General features: G+C 39.4%; 1 protein-coding gene and 1 long non-coding RNA gene across 2 annotated transcripts; one reads left to right on the top strand and one right to left on the bottom strand.

The window, feature by feature from the left end:
• Positions 1-564: 564 nt before the first annotated feature.
• LOC117297679 (opsin-5-like) lies at positions 565-13,855 on the bottom strand. The gene is made up of 6 exons (XM_033780827.1): positions 13,786-13,855; positions 8,206-8,369; positions 5,670-5,796; positions 4,166-4,262; positions 2,654-2,885; positions 565-1,386 (listed from the first exon to the last, which is right to left on the bottom strand). Exons 1-6 carry the CDS (start codon positions 13,853-13,855, stop codon positions 691-693), a joined length of 1,386 nt encoding a protein of 461 aa, XP_033636718.1. The 3' UTR covers positions 565-690.
• A 614-nt stretch (positions 13,856-14,469) lies between these two features.
• LOC117297449 lies at positions 14,470-16,421 on the top strand. The gene is made up of 2 exons (XR_004519887.1): positions 14,470-14,970; positions 15,847-16,421. It is a non-coding gene; the product is annotated as an uncharacterized LOC117297449 (long non-coding RNA).
• The last annotated feature ends 1,689 nt before the right edge of the window (positions 16,422-18,110 follow it).

Here is an 18,110-nt window from a genome sequence, read left to right as displayed (position 1 = left end):
AAATACGCCGATTTAGCGAGAACGATGTCATTGTAACATGTTACAGTGCGCGTGCATCCGGGGCCTCCGGGTCAAAATGTCAATTCAGACGCTGAAGGTTATTGGTCAAGCGTTTATGTTTCCTTTGTTCCGACAACAATATACAACCAATCAGAAAAAGTTTTATACCAGAAGAAAGCTAACAATCTGAATATTCATAAGCCGCTCACCCCAAAGCAGCCTGACCACAATGGATCGAGTGAGGGCTTGCGAGGATCGCCGACGTGCAATTGAAACTCGCTATTTTGCTCTTCCCCAACGCAAAAGATGATGGATTGTGCTGGGTTATTATGGTTTTTCCGACAAAAGTACAGAAAGGGTACTTTATTTTTTTGGTTATGTTATACTTTAGGAAAGGTTACCCGATTGAAAACCGGGCACCCCCATACTGGGAAAGAAACACAACTTTTAGAAAACTTAATTTTTCTATGAAAAAACGCTCATTGTTCTATGCACGCAACTCGAATTGAGCGGATGCTACAACGTTTCCATGTTGGCGGAGATCAGCCACCAGAGACCCCTTTACAGATTATGATGCTTTTTGGGAGTAAGCTATGCACGTTTTATGCGTGACGAACATCCCAAAACATCGCATCCTATCCCAGAATACATTGTTTTTTCCTATCTGTAAAGGGGTCTACAGAAAGCTGATCACATTTGTGACTCTGCATAGACAACTGCAACAGATACACGACTTGCTGAACCAGCCACACTTTCGCGCTGCCTGGATGTTGACGTGAATTCCTGAATGGTGGCTTCAATGTACGGCACCGGTACATGCGGTAGACTTAATACAAGAGGCAGAGCGGTAGAGCCTGTGGGGTTACTGAACGGGTGTACAACAGTATTGCCGGTAGAGGGCCCCGGGACGTCCTCCTCTGCTACGACCATCATCGGGTCGCAGTTCGTCTCGTGGATAACCATCCCCAAAGGATGACGGGGTTCCAAGCTTTGCCTGTTCTTTTTAGAGGATATAAACAACCGTCGCTGGTCCCCAATAGCGGGGGAATGTGGCAAGTGGACAAACTGGCGGGAAAAGGGGTTTGTCCATGTAACACACCCGACTTCTCCAAACTTAGCGATGTTTTTGTGGGTGTTTATATTTATAGAAACCTTGAAGCACATGCAGCCACAACAACAGCACAATCGTTGCAACTCTTCTTTGAACTTCTTGTTGAACATAACGTAGATTACGGGGTTGTAGCAAGCTGCCGATTTGGCCATGACGGTGGGAATGGCGTAGACTGAGTGGGGAATATATGACACGTCCATCATCATTGCTAAAAAAGATACCACGGCGTATGGAGTCCATGCTATTGTAAAAGCTACAGTGACGGCCAGTGAAGACTGAAATGAGTTAAAATCAAAGTGAAGGGGAAAAAGAAGAGAAGTTGAATAAACAAAATTATGTTTGAAGCATTTCAGTGCATCCAAATAATATTTATAGTGCTTTTTACTTTGTAAATACCAGAATTTCTCTTCAACCAAGTTTGTGTTTTTTATGATGCACGTAACGCTTTTATAGTTTTAGTCACTTGCACGATCTCATGTTTTTTTTTAATACTGTTTGCCATGTGTAATTCATGTCCATAATGCCATTTTTATGGCTTGTTTTTTTTTTAAATTGTGGCATCAGGAGATTCACTTGATACTTTTATGTAAAAAAAGTTAAGAGTGGTGTTTCTTTTTTCCTCTTCTCTCCCGTACTATGTATGTTTTCTTTATCGTTATTTTTGTTTTACTTTGTGTTTTTTACATGTGAAGTCAATAAAATGAAATGATTGAAATGAAATATAGTAGGGCCTCAGATGTGTTAGTGCTTTCAGATTAGTTCTCTGCAGTTAGTAGACCGAAAACACATTTTAGTCCACAACTTTACTATTCTATCGGTTTTAAAGACATTGGACACTTAGGTAATTGTCTGAGACCAGTCTGCTCACTAGGTGTATCTCAACATATGCATAAAATAACAAACCTGTGAGTCTGATATTTTAAGCTCGATTCGTCATCGGAGTTGCGTGATAACTATGTCAGAAAAAACACCCTTGTCACACGAAGTCGTGTGCTTTCAGATGCTTGATTTTGAAACCTCAAATTCAAAACTTGAGGTCTCAAAATCAAATTCGCGGAAACAACTTCTGTCTCGAAAACTATACGTCACTTCAGAGGGAGCCGTTTCTCACAATGTTTCAACTATCAACCTCACCCCATTACTCGTTACCAAGTGAGGTTTTATGCTAATAAGTATTTGAGTAATTATCAATAGTGTCCTCTGCCTTGCAAAACCTGCTAAAACCCTTCGAAATCTATCATCAGACAGGCCTGCTACCAATTGTATGGTCCTTACAGCACTTTGAATCCTGGACTCGGAATCTCCACTTAAAAAACCCACTGCTTCCAAGCTTAGTGAAAAGATTGTGGTTTCACAATAATTAATATTTATTTGGTTGTGTTGTCAAATTATATCTCTACAATTAACGTCTGGAAAGGTAATTAGCTTTGAACAAAATATGAAATCAACATTGCAAATGAGAGCAAATTGTAAAAATTGAATTTTTCTTTTTAATAAAAGCTCATTTCGATCATAAATGGGCCCTAAAGCTAATAAAATCACCTTGATTAAGCGAACCTCCGTCCAAAAATGGGTAAAATGAGATGTGTGTTGTTTCAGGATCAAGCTTCGATGGTTGAATATCTTTCTCGCAATGGCGATGTAACTACCTAAAAGTCCGGCCAGTGGTACCAGGTAACAGAACACGAATATGCAAATGATGTAACTCCTGTCCACTCGATCCTGGCTTGCCCAATCGACAGTACACGACAATTTAAACCTCTCGGGGACGTAGCTAAGACAGCAAAGGGAACAAACACACATTCATAAATAGCTAAAAGTCGGTTTATCCATTCTGGTTGGTCGAGAGGGCATTACGTGGGGGGGGGTTGAACCGATGATATAAGTAACAAGTGTTGAAACATGGGCGTGACACGCGAGCTAGCACCTGTGCTTATAAGACAGTTTCTTCATTCCTATCGGAAATAGAAATGTTTGTATACGGTTTATGGCGCGTATGTACGCGCGGCCGATCTAGGTACTATGTTCTATAATCTGCCTTATACATGTTATAAGGAGTTGTTTACCCGAGGGCCTTACCATTTCATAGCTGGAGTGGTGTTGTGTTGAAAGAAATAATTGAACAATTATATTTTTTGCATTTATCTTACTTCTTGACCAAAAGTGTTGATGTTTTTTTTTACCGTAAATGTATTTATGAATGGGAATCAAAGTGTGTTGAGTCGGTTTTCAACTTTAGTGGTTTAAACCCGCCGAGGCCTGGTTAATGCTAATTTACCGTCGACTTCGTCTCGGTAAAATTATCAAGAACCAGGCCGGGCCTCGTTGGGTTTTAACCACTAGTTGAAAACCTCTTCGCCACACATTGATTCTCTAAGTATACAGTGACCGTCAAAAGCCCTACAACATCACCATTTAAATATACAGTGTATAGCGCTTTTGTCTATGCCTCTCAAAGCACTTATCATAATCTGTTTCCAGGAAGGGCCCCAAGAGCTGCTTAAAGACACTGGACATTTTTGGTAATTATCAATGACCAGTCTTCTCACTTTGTGCATCTCAAGCACAGTTTAATTTGCGAGATGATAATGGAGAAAAAAAACCACCCTTGTCACACAAAGTTGACCTCAAAATCTAATTGTGAGGTCTCGAAATCAAATTATTTCTTCTTTGTCGAAAACTACGTTACTTCAGAGGGAGCCGTTTCTCCCACAATGTGTTATACAAGCAACAACTCTCAATTGATCGCTAACAAGGTAGTTTGTATGCTAAACAAAATTATATGAGTAATTTACCAATAGTGCCCAGTGCCTTTAAAGGCAGTGGGCACTATTGGTAATCATCAAAATAGTTGTAAGAGCATAGAATTTACTTTGGCAACTAGCAATGAAGAGCTGTTGATAGTCATAATAAAAAACCTTGGGAGTAACGGCTCCCTCTAAAGTGACATAATTTTTGACAAAGAGGTTATTTTTCAATCAAACATTAAACGACTATATTATTATCTGAATGTAAAAAAACAACATGTTTTTGAACATTTAGTTATAAACAAACCTGTTCCAGCCAATCAGAGGAGGAACTGTCCATAGTAACGTATAAACCCATAACGAGACGATTATCTTTGGCATCTGTTCCCCAAGCAGTCGGTCATCTGCGCAAAAATATATAGTGTATATATAATGAATAGGGTAGATGGCCTTAGCTTTCGATCCAATCCGGACCTTCTTCAGAGGCATAAAACAAGTACAAACAAATACATATCCATTGATAGAAAAAGAGAGGGGGAAAGGGATTAAGGAAAGGATCCAGAAAGAAGCGGGAAAATAACAGCCAATCAAAGTTTCTATTTCAGAGACAATATTGGTGGCTATGAACCAACAGGAGTGAAGTGGCGAGGACAAAGGATGTTTAGAATGAAAGGATGGGTTACTGGACCATGAAAGGGTAGGATTAGAGAGCAAGTTGCATCAAGATGCAACTAAAAATGGTCAATTAATAAGAATAGCAAGATCAAAGGTATGATGATTTTATAGTTACAGTGATGAATTTATAAAAACAACTTTAAACTGGATTAATTTATACTTTATGTACAGAATATATACAACATATAAGTTCTTAGGCAGAAGTGAAGTGGAGGGTAATGAGAAGTTATTTAACACCAGTGTTTATGTTAAGTCCAAAGGGTTTGACTGTCTTGAGTTGGTGAATCCAGTGTGATTCTCTATTCTTGCGGTGTGTGTCATCACCATTGCAAGCTTCAATCACCAGAAGTTCAAAATCAATGACACTATGTATATATATACGAAGAAGAAAAAAAGAGATGAAAGTTTGAACATTGTATTTAATCAAAAAAGCTATAGCGCATATCTTCGGGTCAGGACTATATTTAGGTCGTATGTGCATTTTTACTTCAAATGTTGGATGTCCCTGGTAGTTTTTAGCAATAGTCTCAAACGGAAGTGATTGGCAAAAAAACCCGCAAAAACTTATCCGTTTTTGAGGAAATAAATTAATTTGGGATGGAAATTTTGTTTTTCTAATTTATAAGCCTTTACATATGCATTTTTCTTTAACGTAATTTGATCATATCGCCGGAAACTGCGATTATAACCTTTAATTGCACAGGGCAGGTTGAGAAATCTGTCTTCCATAATTTTGTTATAATATATATATATTTTTTATATTTTAAATATTTGTATGTATTTTGCTGCTTGAGGTTGAGTCAAAAGCGGGACAAGTTCGACTTTTGAGAGACGATCACCGAACACCGGATTTAGTCACTGGACACTTTGGGTAATATTACTCAAAATAGTTATAGCATAAAACCGTACTTGGTAAAGAGCCGTTCCCAATGGGAGACTTTTGGGACGCTTTGTGGCAGCAGACTTACCAGGTAAAATTCATTGTTCTCGGTAATCGGCTCAGAACTATATTAACGATGGAAATTTAATAGGATTTGATGGAAATTTACCTTGGTAAGTCTGCTGCCACAAAGTGTTCAAAAGTCTCCCATAGTGTCCACTGCCTTTAATGATATTATTATTTACTTCATAATTACCGAATTGCTTTCTGCAGAGCTTGAGGTATCGACATATAGACATTGCCATCTGCGTCATCATGGAATTCAGCGGGAAAAAGAAACCACAAAAACCGTACCAAGTACATCCAGCATCTCCAAACGACCACTGCGAACACAGAAACACAGCACACTGAGCAAGATGCAATTACGCCTAATAAGAATGTGTATAGATTCGTGAGCCGAAGGCAAGTACATTGTGGTCACGAATCTACACTTTAGAGTCTATGATAAATCTCTGACCTAAGCTATTCCCCCATCATTGATTAAGTAACCAATTCAATTTAATTGTACTCATTTGTGTACTTTGTCAAAACGACGGCTGGTCACATTTTTGCAAAGAATATATAGGAATTCTTTGCGTTAAAAAACACCCACTACATGTACTTGTATCAATAGAGTGCACTCGAGTGACGTCACAGAAATAGTTTTACAAGTAACAATAACAATACGCGGTTCTTACTTCTTTCACACCCCTTTAGAAGGGACACATCAAAGCGCTTAGTATTCTTTCCTGCAAGGTATGTGGAGCTAACTTTGGTAAATGCATTGGAGTATGAGACGTATTCCTTTATATCAACAGCACAATGAAATGGCTTACTTAGGTGCTATGGCGCAAAATGCTGCCGGTGTCAGATGCAATTGTGTCCGCCATGCAATACTGTCCGCTCCGGACACTTTGGCATATGCACTCGTGTCCGGGCCTATGCAAAAACCGTCCGGCGGACATGTACATGACTGTACACATGTATGTGCGCGCGTAAGCGAGCGTGCATGCACTGAACCTACGTAATGCAGCATGAATATTCACGTATTTTATTATTGCAGCGAATACCCAACGGCCGAACATTTCCCTTGTCATTCATGACATGCACTTAGCTTGTAAAAGAAATGGCGTCCACGTTCCGTCGACAAAGGGCGTTTAATTTACTGTAAGGACGGTTTTGCACGAGGGCGGACACAACTGTATATGCAAATGTGTCCGGGCGGACACAATTGCATTATGCAATAATGTCCTCCGGAAAGTATTGCAGACGACATAATTTCATGCGACACCGGAACACTTGGGTGAGGCACGCTAAGTGCACCGGGCTATTTTACGTACATTACATAACTCACGGGACTAACGGCTTTATCGGAAGGAGGCAGCAATAACAGATAATAATATTCGAAGAAGGTCCGGTTTGGATTAAAAGTTAAGGCCATCTACCCTATACTCATATTCGATTGATATAGAACCATGTACAGATGGGGTTGATTGTTCTAGGCCACGACAAGTCACCAGGAATAGTGTTTTTAAAACTGTGTTTATGGCCGGCCGAGCGGTTAAGTGCACCGAATTCAAACTCTGGTGTTTCTGATCAGCAGAGTGTGGGTTCGAGTCACAGTCGTTATTGCATCCTTAAGCAAGACATTTAACAATTGCTTCGTCCTTCGGGTGGGACGTAAAGCCGTTGGTCCCATGTGTTGTGTATCGCACGTTAAATAGCCGAGAGGCATGCACTTATCGAAAAGAGAAGGGGTTCGCCCCGGTGTTCCTGACTGTGGTTGCTGAGTGCGCCGTAGCACCTTGTAAACCCTTATAAGGTGCTACATAATATTGGGTTTCATAATTCATAACTTCAATAACCCTTCTGTAAAAATGTATATGAGCGCCTTGAGTACCTTTACGTGCGCTAGATAAGGCTTCGATATTATTATAATTACATGCAGTTGCACATTGTCTCCAACACTCCCAAGGCTATACGTCTGTTTATGCTCACCTCCTGAAATGCGAGGCCAACAATGATTATGCATCATAAGACTACCTTAGTTGAAAAAAATATTTAGCTTTCACAAGGATTACTCGCTGCATATTTGCGTTTTTGTACCTCCATCAAACGGAAATTTAAAGACAGTGGACACGTAATTGTCAAAGACGATTCTTCTCATTTGGTGCATCTCAACATATGCATAAAATAACAAACGTGTGGAAATTTGAGCTCAATCGGTCGTCGAAGTTGCAAGATAATAATGAAAGAAAGAAAACCCTAGTCACGCGAAATTGTGTGCTTTCGGATGCTTAATTTCGAGACCCAAAATTCTAAACCTGAGGTCTCGAAATCAAATTCGTGGAAAATCACTTCTTTCTCGAAAACTACATCACTTCAGAGGGAGCCGTTTCTCACAACATGGCATATTGGTAGTTTGATTGATTTTGTCCACTGTTTCACACGAAGTATTGCGTTACGATGTTAAGATGGCTTGCTTGTTCGTGTCGGCTATTTTAGCTCACAAAAAAAGGAGGGTGACAAAAGAACTACACCTGTCCAATACCATGCGTGTCAATCTTGATTTTCTCCAATCCGAAAAGTGTAACCATATCGAGGGTTGGAAGAAAAAGAAAAACACGTGACAAAGTAGATTGGCTGGCAAACTTATTTTGGTAACAGCAAAATGTTGTTGAGCTAATAAGCAACTTTTTCTGCTTAAGCAGCTCTATGAAATAGGGACCTAATCTTGAGAGTGTTAATCTTACCCTATTGCCAAAGCCAGACACTACTGGTAATGGGTAGCCAATCAGACACACCAATAAATCACACACAGCCAAGTTCACCGTCAACAGGTCAATCGGCTTTAGATTCTTGCGCTTGCGCAGTGAGGTGATCAGTACAGCTCCATTCCCGACGCAGGAAATAATTACTAGGAAACGGAGGGGGATAGATAGATAAAAATACAAATTATTAGGAATCATAAGAAGACACATACATTTTAGACTCCGGGTACATGTGTAAATACACAAACCAGTAGCTATCATTACCATTGCGGGCACATGGTTTATAGTGTTCAAGTTTAAATTGAGCCAATTTTATTGAAAAAAAAAATACAAACTACGTCGCTACGTGACGGACGGTCAGAGAGGAGGGGGGTGGTAGGATAGCGTTATCTACATCGATAAGTGTTTTTGTTGTATTGTATTGTATTATCCTAAGGTATTCCCAGTATTATCCCGCGCCCGCCTTCCCCTTTATTTATACAATGATGGCATTTCCGGTATTTACTTTGTATTGAGTGCCTTAGGAATGTCCAATAAGCACCGGGTACCAACGTAGTGGGCGTTGGCTGCTTAGCAGATTCATGTAGCGAGGACCGTAGGGTGATTTCTGTTCCTGTGTCCGTTGAGTTCAGTTCGAGTTTTATTTTAGTTCTGCTCCTATAACATTGTCCGTAAGTAACATTATCTTGTTTATAACTGTGAGCTTGAAACTTTCCTAATGTATAAATATCTTTACTTTGTGTATTCATATAGCAAGGTCCTTGCTCTATGGTATAGTCGGCAATGCACCGATTAATGATCTTGCGGCTTCCCCGTGTGTGTTACTGTATACGTGGCGTGTTGAAATTAACCAACTTAAACCTTCATAGTTTCTTGTACATCTCCAATCGTCACCCTAGTCATCTAATTGTATTATAAAGACACTGTACACTTCAAGTAACTGTCAAAGACCAGTCTCAACATGTGCATTAAATATCAAACTTGACAATTATAGAGAATTAGAACACAAGTTAAATGGGAGTCGTTTCTCACAATGTTTATACTATCAACAGCTCCCCAGTGCTCCATTTTCTGCTAACAAGTATTTTGAGTTATTACCAATAGTGCATTAAAGGATTTGGGTACTTTTTCAAAATGTCCATAGATTTACATTAAACTTACATTGTTTGAAGATAATGATAGTGGAAAGCTTCCCTTTAAATATTATTTACTGAGGTGCTGTAGTTTTTTAAATGAGTAAAACAATGTAACGAAAATACGTTTGTAAATGCTTTTCAACATTATTTTCATGACATCGTTTTACTCATTACCCCAAAACTACAGCACCTCAGCACGTAATATTTTCAGGGAAGCTTTCTACTATCATTTAATATCTTCAAACTATGTAAGTTTAGTGTAAATCTTTGGACATTGTTTTTTTTGTTCTACAAAAAGTACATACACCCTTTAAGTTCGAATTTTCATATTATTGTTTCCTTAGGAGTTTGTCAATATTTCATTATATGCATATTCTATTCTAGTTACAATTTGTATTTGCCTATCCGTAACTAAGGTTGAATGGCATTAAATCAAACCATAATCACGGGAAGTTTTCGGTTGTCAGCAGCACAATATTGTTTTCCACACAGTAAAAACGAGTTAAAAATAGTACGCGAACAATGGCGAACGCGGTTAATTAGTGCGTAGCAACAACCATCCTCATTAGTGAATGAAGAAGACTGTAATGAACCGCTAGAGGTCGTTTGAATTCGGGCATAGAATTAGCTAAATGGGTTACTATGCTAACAGTCAGCCTGATGGAGCTTTCATTTATGCATAAGACCTTAAAGTCTGATTCCACACACCTTTACCTCGTTCGAGCGCCATTGTGTTTCGAACCAATAATTATTTCCACAGATATCTGGAAGGTAAATTTCTAGTAAAGTTAAATACGATCGATCTATTGATTGATTGGATGACTAATTTTGGTTATGCCAGCCAATTAGTTCGAACTCGTTCATAACATTCAATGACACTTGTTTGGACGAACGCCATCAAAGGGTATACAATTTTAGTAGTTGACCTGGCGCGTCATGCCAACAGCCAACAGGCCTGGCGCGTCATGACGTTTCGACTCTAGGCACAGTCTTTCTCGGAGGCTGCACAGTATACAGCCTTCAAGAAAGACTCTGCTACATATAGATGGTCGAAACGCTAGGCAACTACTTTACCTTATAAATATGGCGTCATTTTGAGTCTAGGGCGACCTCGCCTAGTGGTCAAAATGACTTAGTTCGTTGGCCAATCCTGTGTGCTGTGGTAGATGGATTACACATGACGTCATTTTCCACCATCGTTGATGTACGCGCTGCTCTTGACTGTGGCGGAAATATAAGGGGCCTAATGTGCGATTTCCCACTGTCATCATCGGTTTACATCTAAGATGGCGGCTGTATGACGTCAATGCATATAAAGTCATTGGTCTTTTTTAGATAGAGACTAAAATTATAAGGTCCATATTTAATACTCCATCACCAGTCGATTTCACCAAACTTTTCCTAACTTAGGATTAATCTTGGGACTTAGGACGGGTTCAGTTTATCCAAATACGTAGGACGGATTGAACCCATAACCCGTCCTAACTCGAGTAAGGATTAATCATATAGCGTTTCGTGAAATCGGACTTAAGCCCCTCCTAGACTTCCTTGAATACTTTGGTTCCAATGTTGAATTTTATGTGCCCGATTCTGTAATAAGGGGTTGTCGCCCTTTGTAATTAGAGAATAATATTTATTTGTAAACAAAAAAAAGTGTTATCCAAATTGTGTTAAAGGCACTGGATATCCTTTGGCAAATTGTCAGAGACCATTTACTCTCACAATGCCTCAAATCCCATAAGACCCATATACATTTAGTTTGCCCCACATAAACCCTAGCAACAAATCATTGGACCGAACAATATTCATCACTTGCCATCAAAGGCTATATGTACATGTAGGTCAACTTGTAACCCTACCAACAATATGCCATCTCTTAGTGTTGTCCCTCATCAATGACACATGACTGTCGCATACGACAGCTAACGAACAAGGACAGAAAGCAGTAGCTGAGCACCACACGCGTCGGGCATTCCCCAATGCACTTATGCAAGGTAACCATTGTTCAGCAGAGTTTTCTGAGAGACAGATCTGAAAGGGGAAGCTGCTGGACAAAAGACCCACGAACCTGAACTGTATTAATCATGTGGTTAATAGGTGTCAGGACACTTCGTACCTTTGCCACTTCGTACCCTGGACACTTCGTACCTTTTGAAGGTACGAAGTGTCTTTGGACACTTCGTACCTTGGACACTTCGTACTTTCCCTTGAGACACTTCGTACCTTCCCGTGAGACACTTCGTACCTTTTCACGAGACACTAATAGGTGTCAGGACACTTCGTACCTTTGCCACTTCGTACCCTGGACACTTCGTACCTTTTGAAGGTACGAAGTGTCTTTGGACACTTCGTACCTTTGACACTTCGTACTTTCCCTTGAGACACTTCGTACCTTCCCGTGAGACACTTCGTACCTTCTCACGAGACACTTCGTACCTTCAGACGAGACACTTCGTACCTTCAGGATTTCTGCATAGTTTCTGAATTTCTGCATCAACTGAAAAGGGTCACATTGCTAGTGTCGCCAATAGACTTATTGCACCGATTGAGGTCGCTGTGCATTAATTACTTAATAATAATATTACGTGTTTCCACATGTAGCTGTGAAATATTTTTAACAGTAATCATTATTTTTAATGAACTTCACTTTACAGTCCATATCAAATAAATAAATCATAATAAAAATCACAGTAAAACACGTTTTAAAAATAAATACTTTTAACTTAAAAACTGGTATTCCATCTTTTCCTATATATCCGGAAACATCGGATGACGTAATGTACACCGGGCCTCAAAAACTTCCAGCGGAGCGGCGCCCTCTATGGCTGACTGGAACGAATGGCTGATCCGCACGAATGTTACAAAATTAAATGATGATATTTTAAACTTCACACTGACAAGGACTTTCACATTTTAGACATTAATAACAATTCATGAGGTAGTCAGTTATATACTTTTATAATTTTACTGAAGGTACGAAGTGACTCGGCTGACGGTACGAAGTGACTTATCTGATGGTCACTTCGTACCCCGCCCACGGTACGAAGTGACCAATTTGGGTACGGTACGAAGTGTCCCGAAGGTACGAAGTGGCAAAGGTACGAAGTGTCCGACTCCGGTTAATAGAGACCATGGTTTCCCGTCCCACTACCAGGAACAGATGCTCTTAAGACAATTATCTTAAGAAAAACATATACATGTACCTGGCAACACAGGCATGATGTTGATCTCAAAACCCATAGACTCTACCTTTGTTATTCACCCATTACTTTCTTAACTATCTGCGTCTGTCCTTTCATTACATCTGATGAAAATTAATAGTTGTTGCTAAGAAAGCTTACGCGTTGTTTTTCCCAATGTAATGAGCTAGTTTTCAAAGAGAAGGTACGTTTGGTAATTTCGATAGAATATTTAAAGACACTGGACACTATTTGTAAGTGTCAAAGACTAGTCTTCACAGCTGGTGTATCTCAACATTTGCATAAAATAACAAACCTGTGAAAATTTGAATTAAATCGGGCGTCGAAGTTGCGAGATATTAATGGGGAAAAAATACCTTTGTCGCACCATGGTCACACACGAAGTTATGTGCTTTCAGATGCTTGATTTCGAGACCTCAAATTCTAAATCTGAGGTCTCTAAATCAAATTCGTGGAAAATTAATTCTTTCTCGAAAACTTCGTCACCTCGGAGGGAGCTGTTTCTCACAATGTTTTATACTATCAACCTCTCCCCATTACTCGTAATCAAGACAGGTTTTATGCTAATCATTATTTACTTCGAAGTATAGAACAATGGAAAACATATCATTCGTTTTCCCCAAACAAATGAATCTGCGAAACATTACCAGAAGCGTTTTTCAGATTGTGTACACATGACTCTGTATTACCAATATTTTTCCTGTATCCAGTCATAGGCGCCCGCTGGATTTACGGCGATATCTCAATATCCTACCGCATTTTTAATTAATAATAATAATAATCATAATATCGAAGTCTTATAGCGCACGAAACAAAGTGTTCAAGGCGCTGAGTGTGACTTATATACAAGCTTTCAGAAAGACCTAGGTTATTGCAGTGACGAATTCTGAGACCCAATTACATGTATTAGCATCTTATAAGGTTTACATGGTAAGAAAGATGTTCAACAAGTAGAATATAATGATCTATACACAAACATGCCACTTATTGTGTGGTTTTCCTTTTACTTTGCGAACTAACACGGTCGGCCATTTTATGAAGTCAAAACTTGACGACACAAAATGGCGTACTTCTGTGGTTCGTTGTATTCTATACAAACGGTTTCACACGCTTGTCATAGACCAACTCGCCCGATCCAAGGCAATGTGTCTCTTCAAAGATTAGGCCTAAGATTTAAATAAAACAGAAAAACAGTAGCATGACACGCACCGAACAACAATACTTACTGGCAATAGAAATGAAGAAGCCCAACAGCACTCCACCCACGGGCGACAGGTTTGATGCATACTTGTCCATGATCTTCTACCTTCAATGTAGCTTCAAATGAGGAGTTGTTTGTGTTTGTCACGCAAGGTGTAGGCCTATACACAAGGGTTTCCTTTTTTGCGCTTGCATTGTAATCGGTTTTTTGAGTATGCGCGCGCATGGGCACGTTCCGTAAAATTCACCAAAATATTCGTCATCAACATCATCATCATCATCAGTTAGCATCATTCATTTCTGAACCGCTGCCTGACTGGTTGAACTGCCGCTTCTGCATGCCTCCTCCACAGACCACCCAGTGCCAAGTCTGGAGAGGAGGTACCTCTCATAGATTTCATTTTGCCATGTTGTCCTGGGGCAACCTCGTCTGCGTTTCCCATGGGTTGGTGACTAGACTTGTGGACAAGTCGTTAAATCGGCCCCACGTGCTGAGATAGTGCTCCCCCGACAACACTGCTCTCGCGCGAACTCACTGCTCTCGCGCGAACTGATGGCTCCCCGATTTTGACTCCTCATTAACGACTTGTACAAGTTGTCATCAGTTTGTGCACAGCCTATGGGCACTTCAGCCGAAATCGTACGGACGCATCTGATTGGTCAATGTCGTTAAATCAATGAATATTCAACATGTATATGCTATCAAACAGTACACCCTGTATTGGATGGGTTCGGGAAGTCACATGTATGAATGAACGATCAACAAACCTGTCAGCGTGTATTTATTATGCCTACACACTAGACGTCGTGTGTGTATGGTTGTACTTTTGAGTACGGATTTTCATCGGGAACTTTGACGTGCATATTAAATAAATAACTTCGTCTTAACTTGGTCTGACTTGGTTGATAAACTTGAAGAACAAGATATAGAAGCAGCTGTCAAGTAGCCAGTTTTCTCAAGGCATGCAACATGCAAGAGATCTGCTCACGTCGACGACAGGTCGCAAGGAAAAAGAAGAAGAAGCCGCCATTTATATGCATCATGCCAACACACACACACTGCACACAGCGTGTATTGATTGATGAAAGGCAATGACACTTTTGTAAACAAATGATTTGCACCGGCCGAATATTCGATGAAATCAGTAGCCTTGCTCAAGGCAGTGGTGATGGTTGGTGCATACTGTGTTGGCATCATGAAATCAAAACAGGTGAGCTTGCTGTTAAGTTTCTTAATTAAACTACTCATAAATTTGCGTTGACAAATAATATTGCAAAAATCTACCTCCATGGAGTTACCGGTAACTTGGTTTGGGGCTTCTTACTTAAAAGAACAAGTTTTGTTTTGAAGTAAAACTTAACAAAACATGTGTTATTATTCATATAACTCACTGGTTCCACCATGGAGGTAGTTTCTACCTCCATGGTTCCACAAAAAGCACTGTCGTCAGTGGCGGTTGCACCGACACACACAGGTTATTAAAATTGAGCCCCTACTTCTAAAGTTCTAGTTCTACACAAGGTTACTTGTTTTGCATTGTTGTTGGAACTTTTGTATCTAGAGAGTAGAGTCTCAAGCAATGCAAAAAGTACCAAATTCACTGTTTTTGTTGTTGTTGGTTTTTATAATTAAACATAATTGTTGTTTTTTTTAGAAACAATAATAAAACATAATAACAAAATGTTTAAAAAATTTAAACACTAAAACTTAAATAAGATTTGAAATTACATGAGAGTCTTTATTTGTGATGGTGTTGCCTCGAACCTCACTTTAGCCCGTAAGTATTAGGTAGGTTTTATGAGCTGCATGTTATGCCAGCAAACACGTGAACGTGAAGGTCAAAACATTGTGTTGTTAGGTGACGTCACCACTTTGGGCTTAATTCATGCTCACGTAAGACGTCTGCACAGAGAGGTACCTGACGTGAAAAATGGTATCTTCATGTGTGATTTTAACAACACAATTTTCTGACATTTACGTTAACTTATTTGCTTGCAATAAGTATTAGCCTATCATACTACGGATAGTATTACACAATCAACATATGTTCAGGTCAACATTGTGTGTTTCTTTCTTTTCTCCACAGGGTCACATGGCAGCCTGACAGTGCAAGGGAAACACTCCTCGTTTAAGAAGGAAGTTCGTTCCACCCCTACCCCTAAGCTGCTGTAAAAACTGTGAAAGTTTGATCTCCTGCCTTACTGCGAGTCATGGGAAAAGTTAGCCGAGATGGATCTGCATTGGAGTGAAGATGTGTACGCAAAAACTGATACAACTCTAGACACTCATTAAATTACTCTGGTGCCTGATTTATAAAGAAATGTTCATACAAATAAAATAATCTTAATTGCAATCCTCTGTTTAATTGGTAACCAATGAAGCGATCTTAGAAGGAGCATGGCATCACGACGACGATTTAACCTAAATATAAATAAAAAGTAACCAATGAAGCGATCTTAGAAGGAGCATGGCATCACGACGACGATTTAACCTAAATATAACACGAGCAGCCCAGTTCTGCAAACTGTGATGTCTCTTTTAAAATATGCATGTGGGTTTTCTGTAAGCAGCCCATTACAACAATCTAACCGAGAAAGAACATGGCTGCGAATCACATGATGTTATGAATCGTCAGATACATACTTCCTAATCTGTGACACATGAAATCGAACAGACTTGCAAAGCTGGAGCCGTTTTCACGAAACGTTAATCTTAGGGTTTGCATGTTACGTTGCAAGGCTGGGACTCAACTCAAGTCGTAAGATTGACACAAGTTGGAAAGAGTTTGGTGTAAACGAAAGCAGGTCTATTTGATCAGTCATAGACAATTCAATCAAAATATGCACCAAAGTTCTTGACTGATGTGGATGGTGCATTCTGAATGGTTCCAAATGTAAGAATGACATTTATACTGTGCAATTACCAACAATTATTTTGCTCATTTTAGTTAAAATTTATTCTTTCCAATCCAAATACTTAAATATCCAAAGCACAGACTGAGAGGGTTTGATAATGTATAAAGGCTAGGCGGTTGTGCAAAATAGGTAGAAGACCCATTTAAAATGTTCATTCAAGTTAGTTTTCCCATATCCACCACTGTTTACATTTCTGTACGGTCTTCTAGCGGTGTCCACCCAAAGGTCCGTTAGTCCGAAGGTTTGATTGTCCGAACGCACAAATTTCCCATAACAGGGGGTTCATTAGTCCCAAAATGAATAAGGTTTCATTAACCCGTACATTTGATACGATAGTCCGAAGGTTCATTGATCTGAAGGTTCACTGGTCCAAATAAGGTCCGATAGTCCGAATCGACGATCAAACCTTATTGTCAATTCGGACTATCGGACCTTATTGTCAATTCGGACTATCGGACCTTATTGTCAATTTGGACTATCGAACATTCAGACTATTGAACCTTCGGCCATCGAGCTGTAACCCTTCTAGCACTCGCCTAGTTTGTAAATTGTTTAAAGTGTTTTGTAATGAACAGGTTTTGCAAAAGTCAACTACTCACTATGTTTATATAGCAACCTGGAAGTGCAAGGGAAACACTCCACATTTTCTTTATTTACAGTTTCTACCATCAATATCCATTAGTCTGAAGGTATTTTCATTGTTTATTGCTCAATTTAATTTATTTATTTCAACCACTGGTTTGCATTTGTTGATCGATTTATCAATAAATTTGTTTCTTGTTTTTTGTTTGAGGCAAACTACAATTTGAGTCACTGTTCCTTTTTTGCATTTCACGGTGTCTTTACCCTATGTGAGCCTTATATTAATTGTTATGATTGCTTGGAAGTGAGAAGTATTTTTCGTGGTTACAGTTGCTTAAAACAAAACAAAAGTACAGCTGCTATATGAAACCTTGTCTTGCAATATCTTGGGCAAGTAGAGTGTATGTCGATGATTAGCTATAATACCTTTAAAATACATCGACATCTGAAAAGAGTTACTGAAATTTTCCGGAATCCCTGCGATCCGCACACGACTGCCCTGTGAAACTTGTCCACAAGACTCACATATCAAACTTCCACATGTCGACCATGGTTTTCAAAATCACTTTTTGGATGAAAACTTAAAATAAAAAAACATTTGTCAGTAAACAAATAATGAATTTTGGGACTGGTAGTATTAATACAAACTATATTTTATGTTGCAACTTGTCCAGTGTACACAGTCCGAGCAGAACACATCGGGTTAAAGGATTGCATTGGACCATTACCATTGACCGTGGGCATTATTTATTTGCATGAGGCAGCTCACGGATATTAAACAGATAAATAGTAATGCATTTGAAGATGACTTTGTAAAGTTAGGCCCTAATCAACTAATAAAGCAGTTAAATCA

Source organism: Asterias rubens, chromosome 12, assembly GCF_902459465.1.
Source record: "Asterias rubens chromosome 12, eAstRub1.3, whole genome shotgun sequence".
NCBI classification, from domain to species: domain Eukaryota; kingdom Metazoa; phylum Echinodermata; class Asteroidea; order Forcipulatida; family Asteriidae; genus Asterias; species Asterias rubens.
Note: the sequence above shows the minus strand (reverse complement) of the source record. Positions and strands in the feature narration are given on the sequence as shown.

Bases quoted from the DNA above. Each gene is read 5' to 3' on its own strand.
- LOC117297679 (XM_033780827.1), bottom strand. From the start codon at position 13,855: ATGGACAAGTATGCATCAAACCTGTCGCCCGTGGGTGGAGTGCTGTTG. The intron at 4,263-5,669 runs GTAATTATGAAG...ATTTTTGCGCAG, and splicing joins GCTCTGCAGAAAGCAATTCG to ATGACCGACTGCTTGGGGAA. The intron at 1,387-2,653 runs GTGATTTTATTA...AACTCATTTCAG, and splicing joins CGGAGGTTCGCTTAATCAAG to TCTTCACTGGCCGTCACTGT.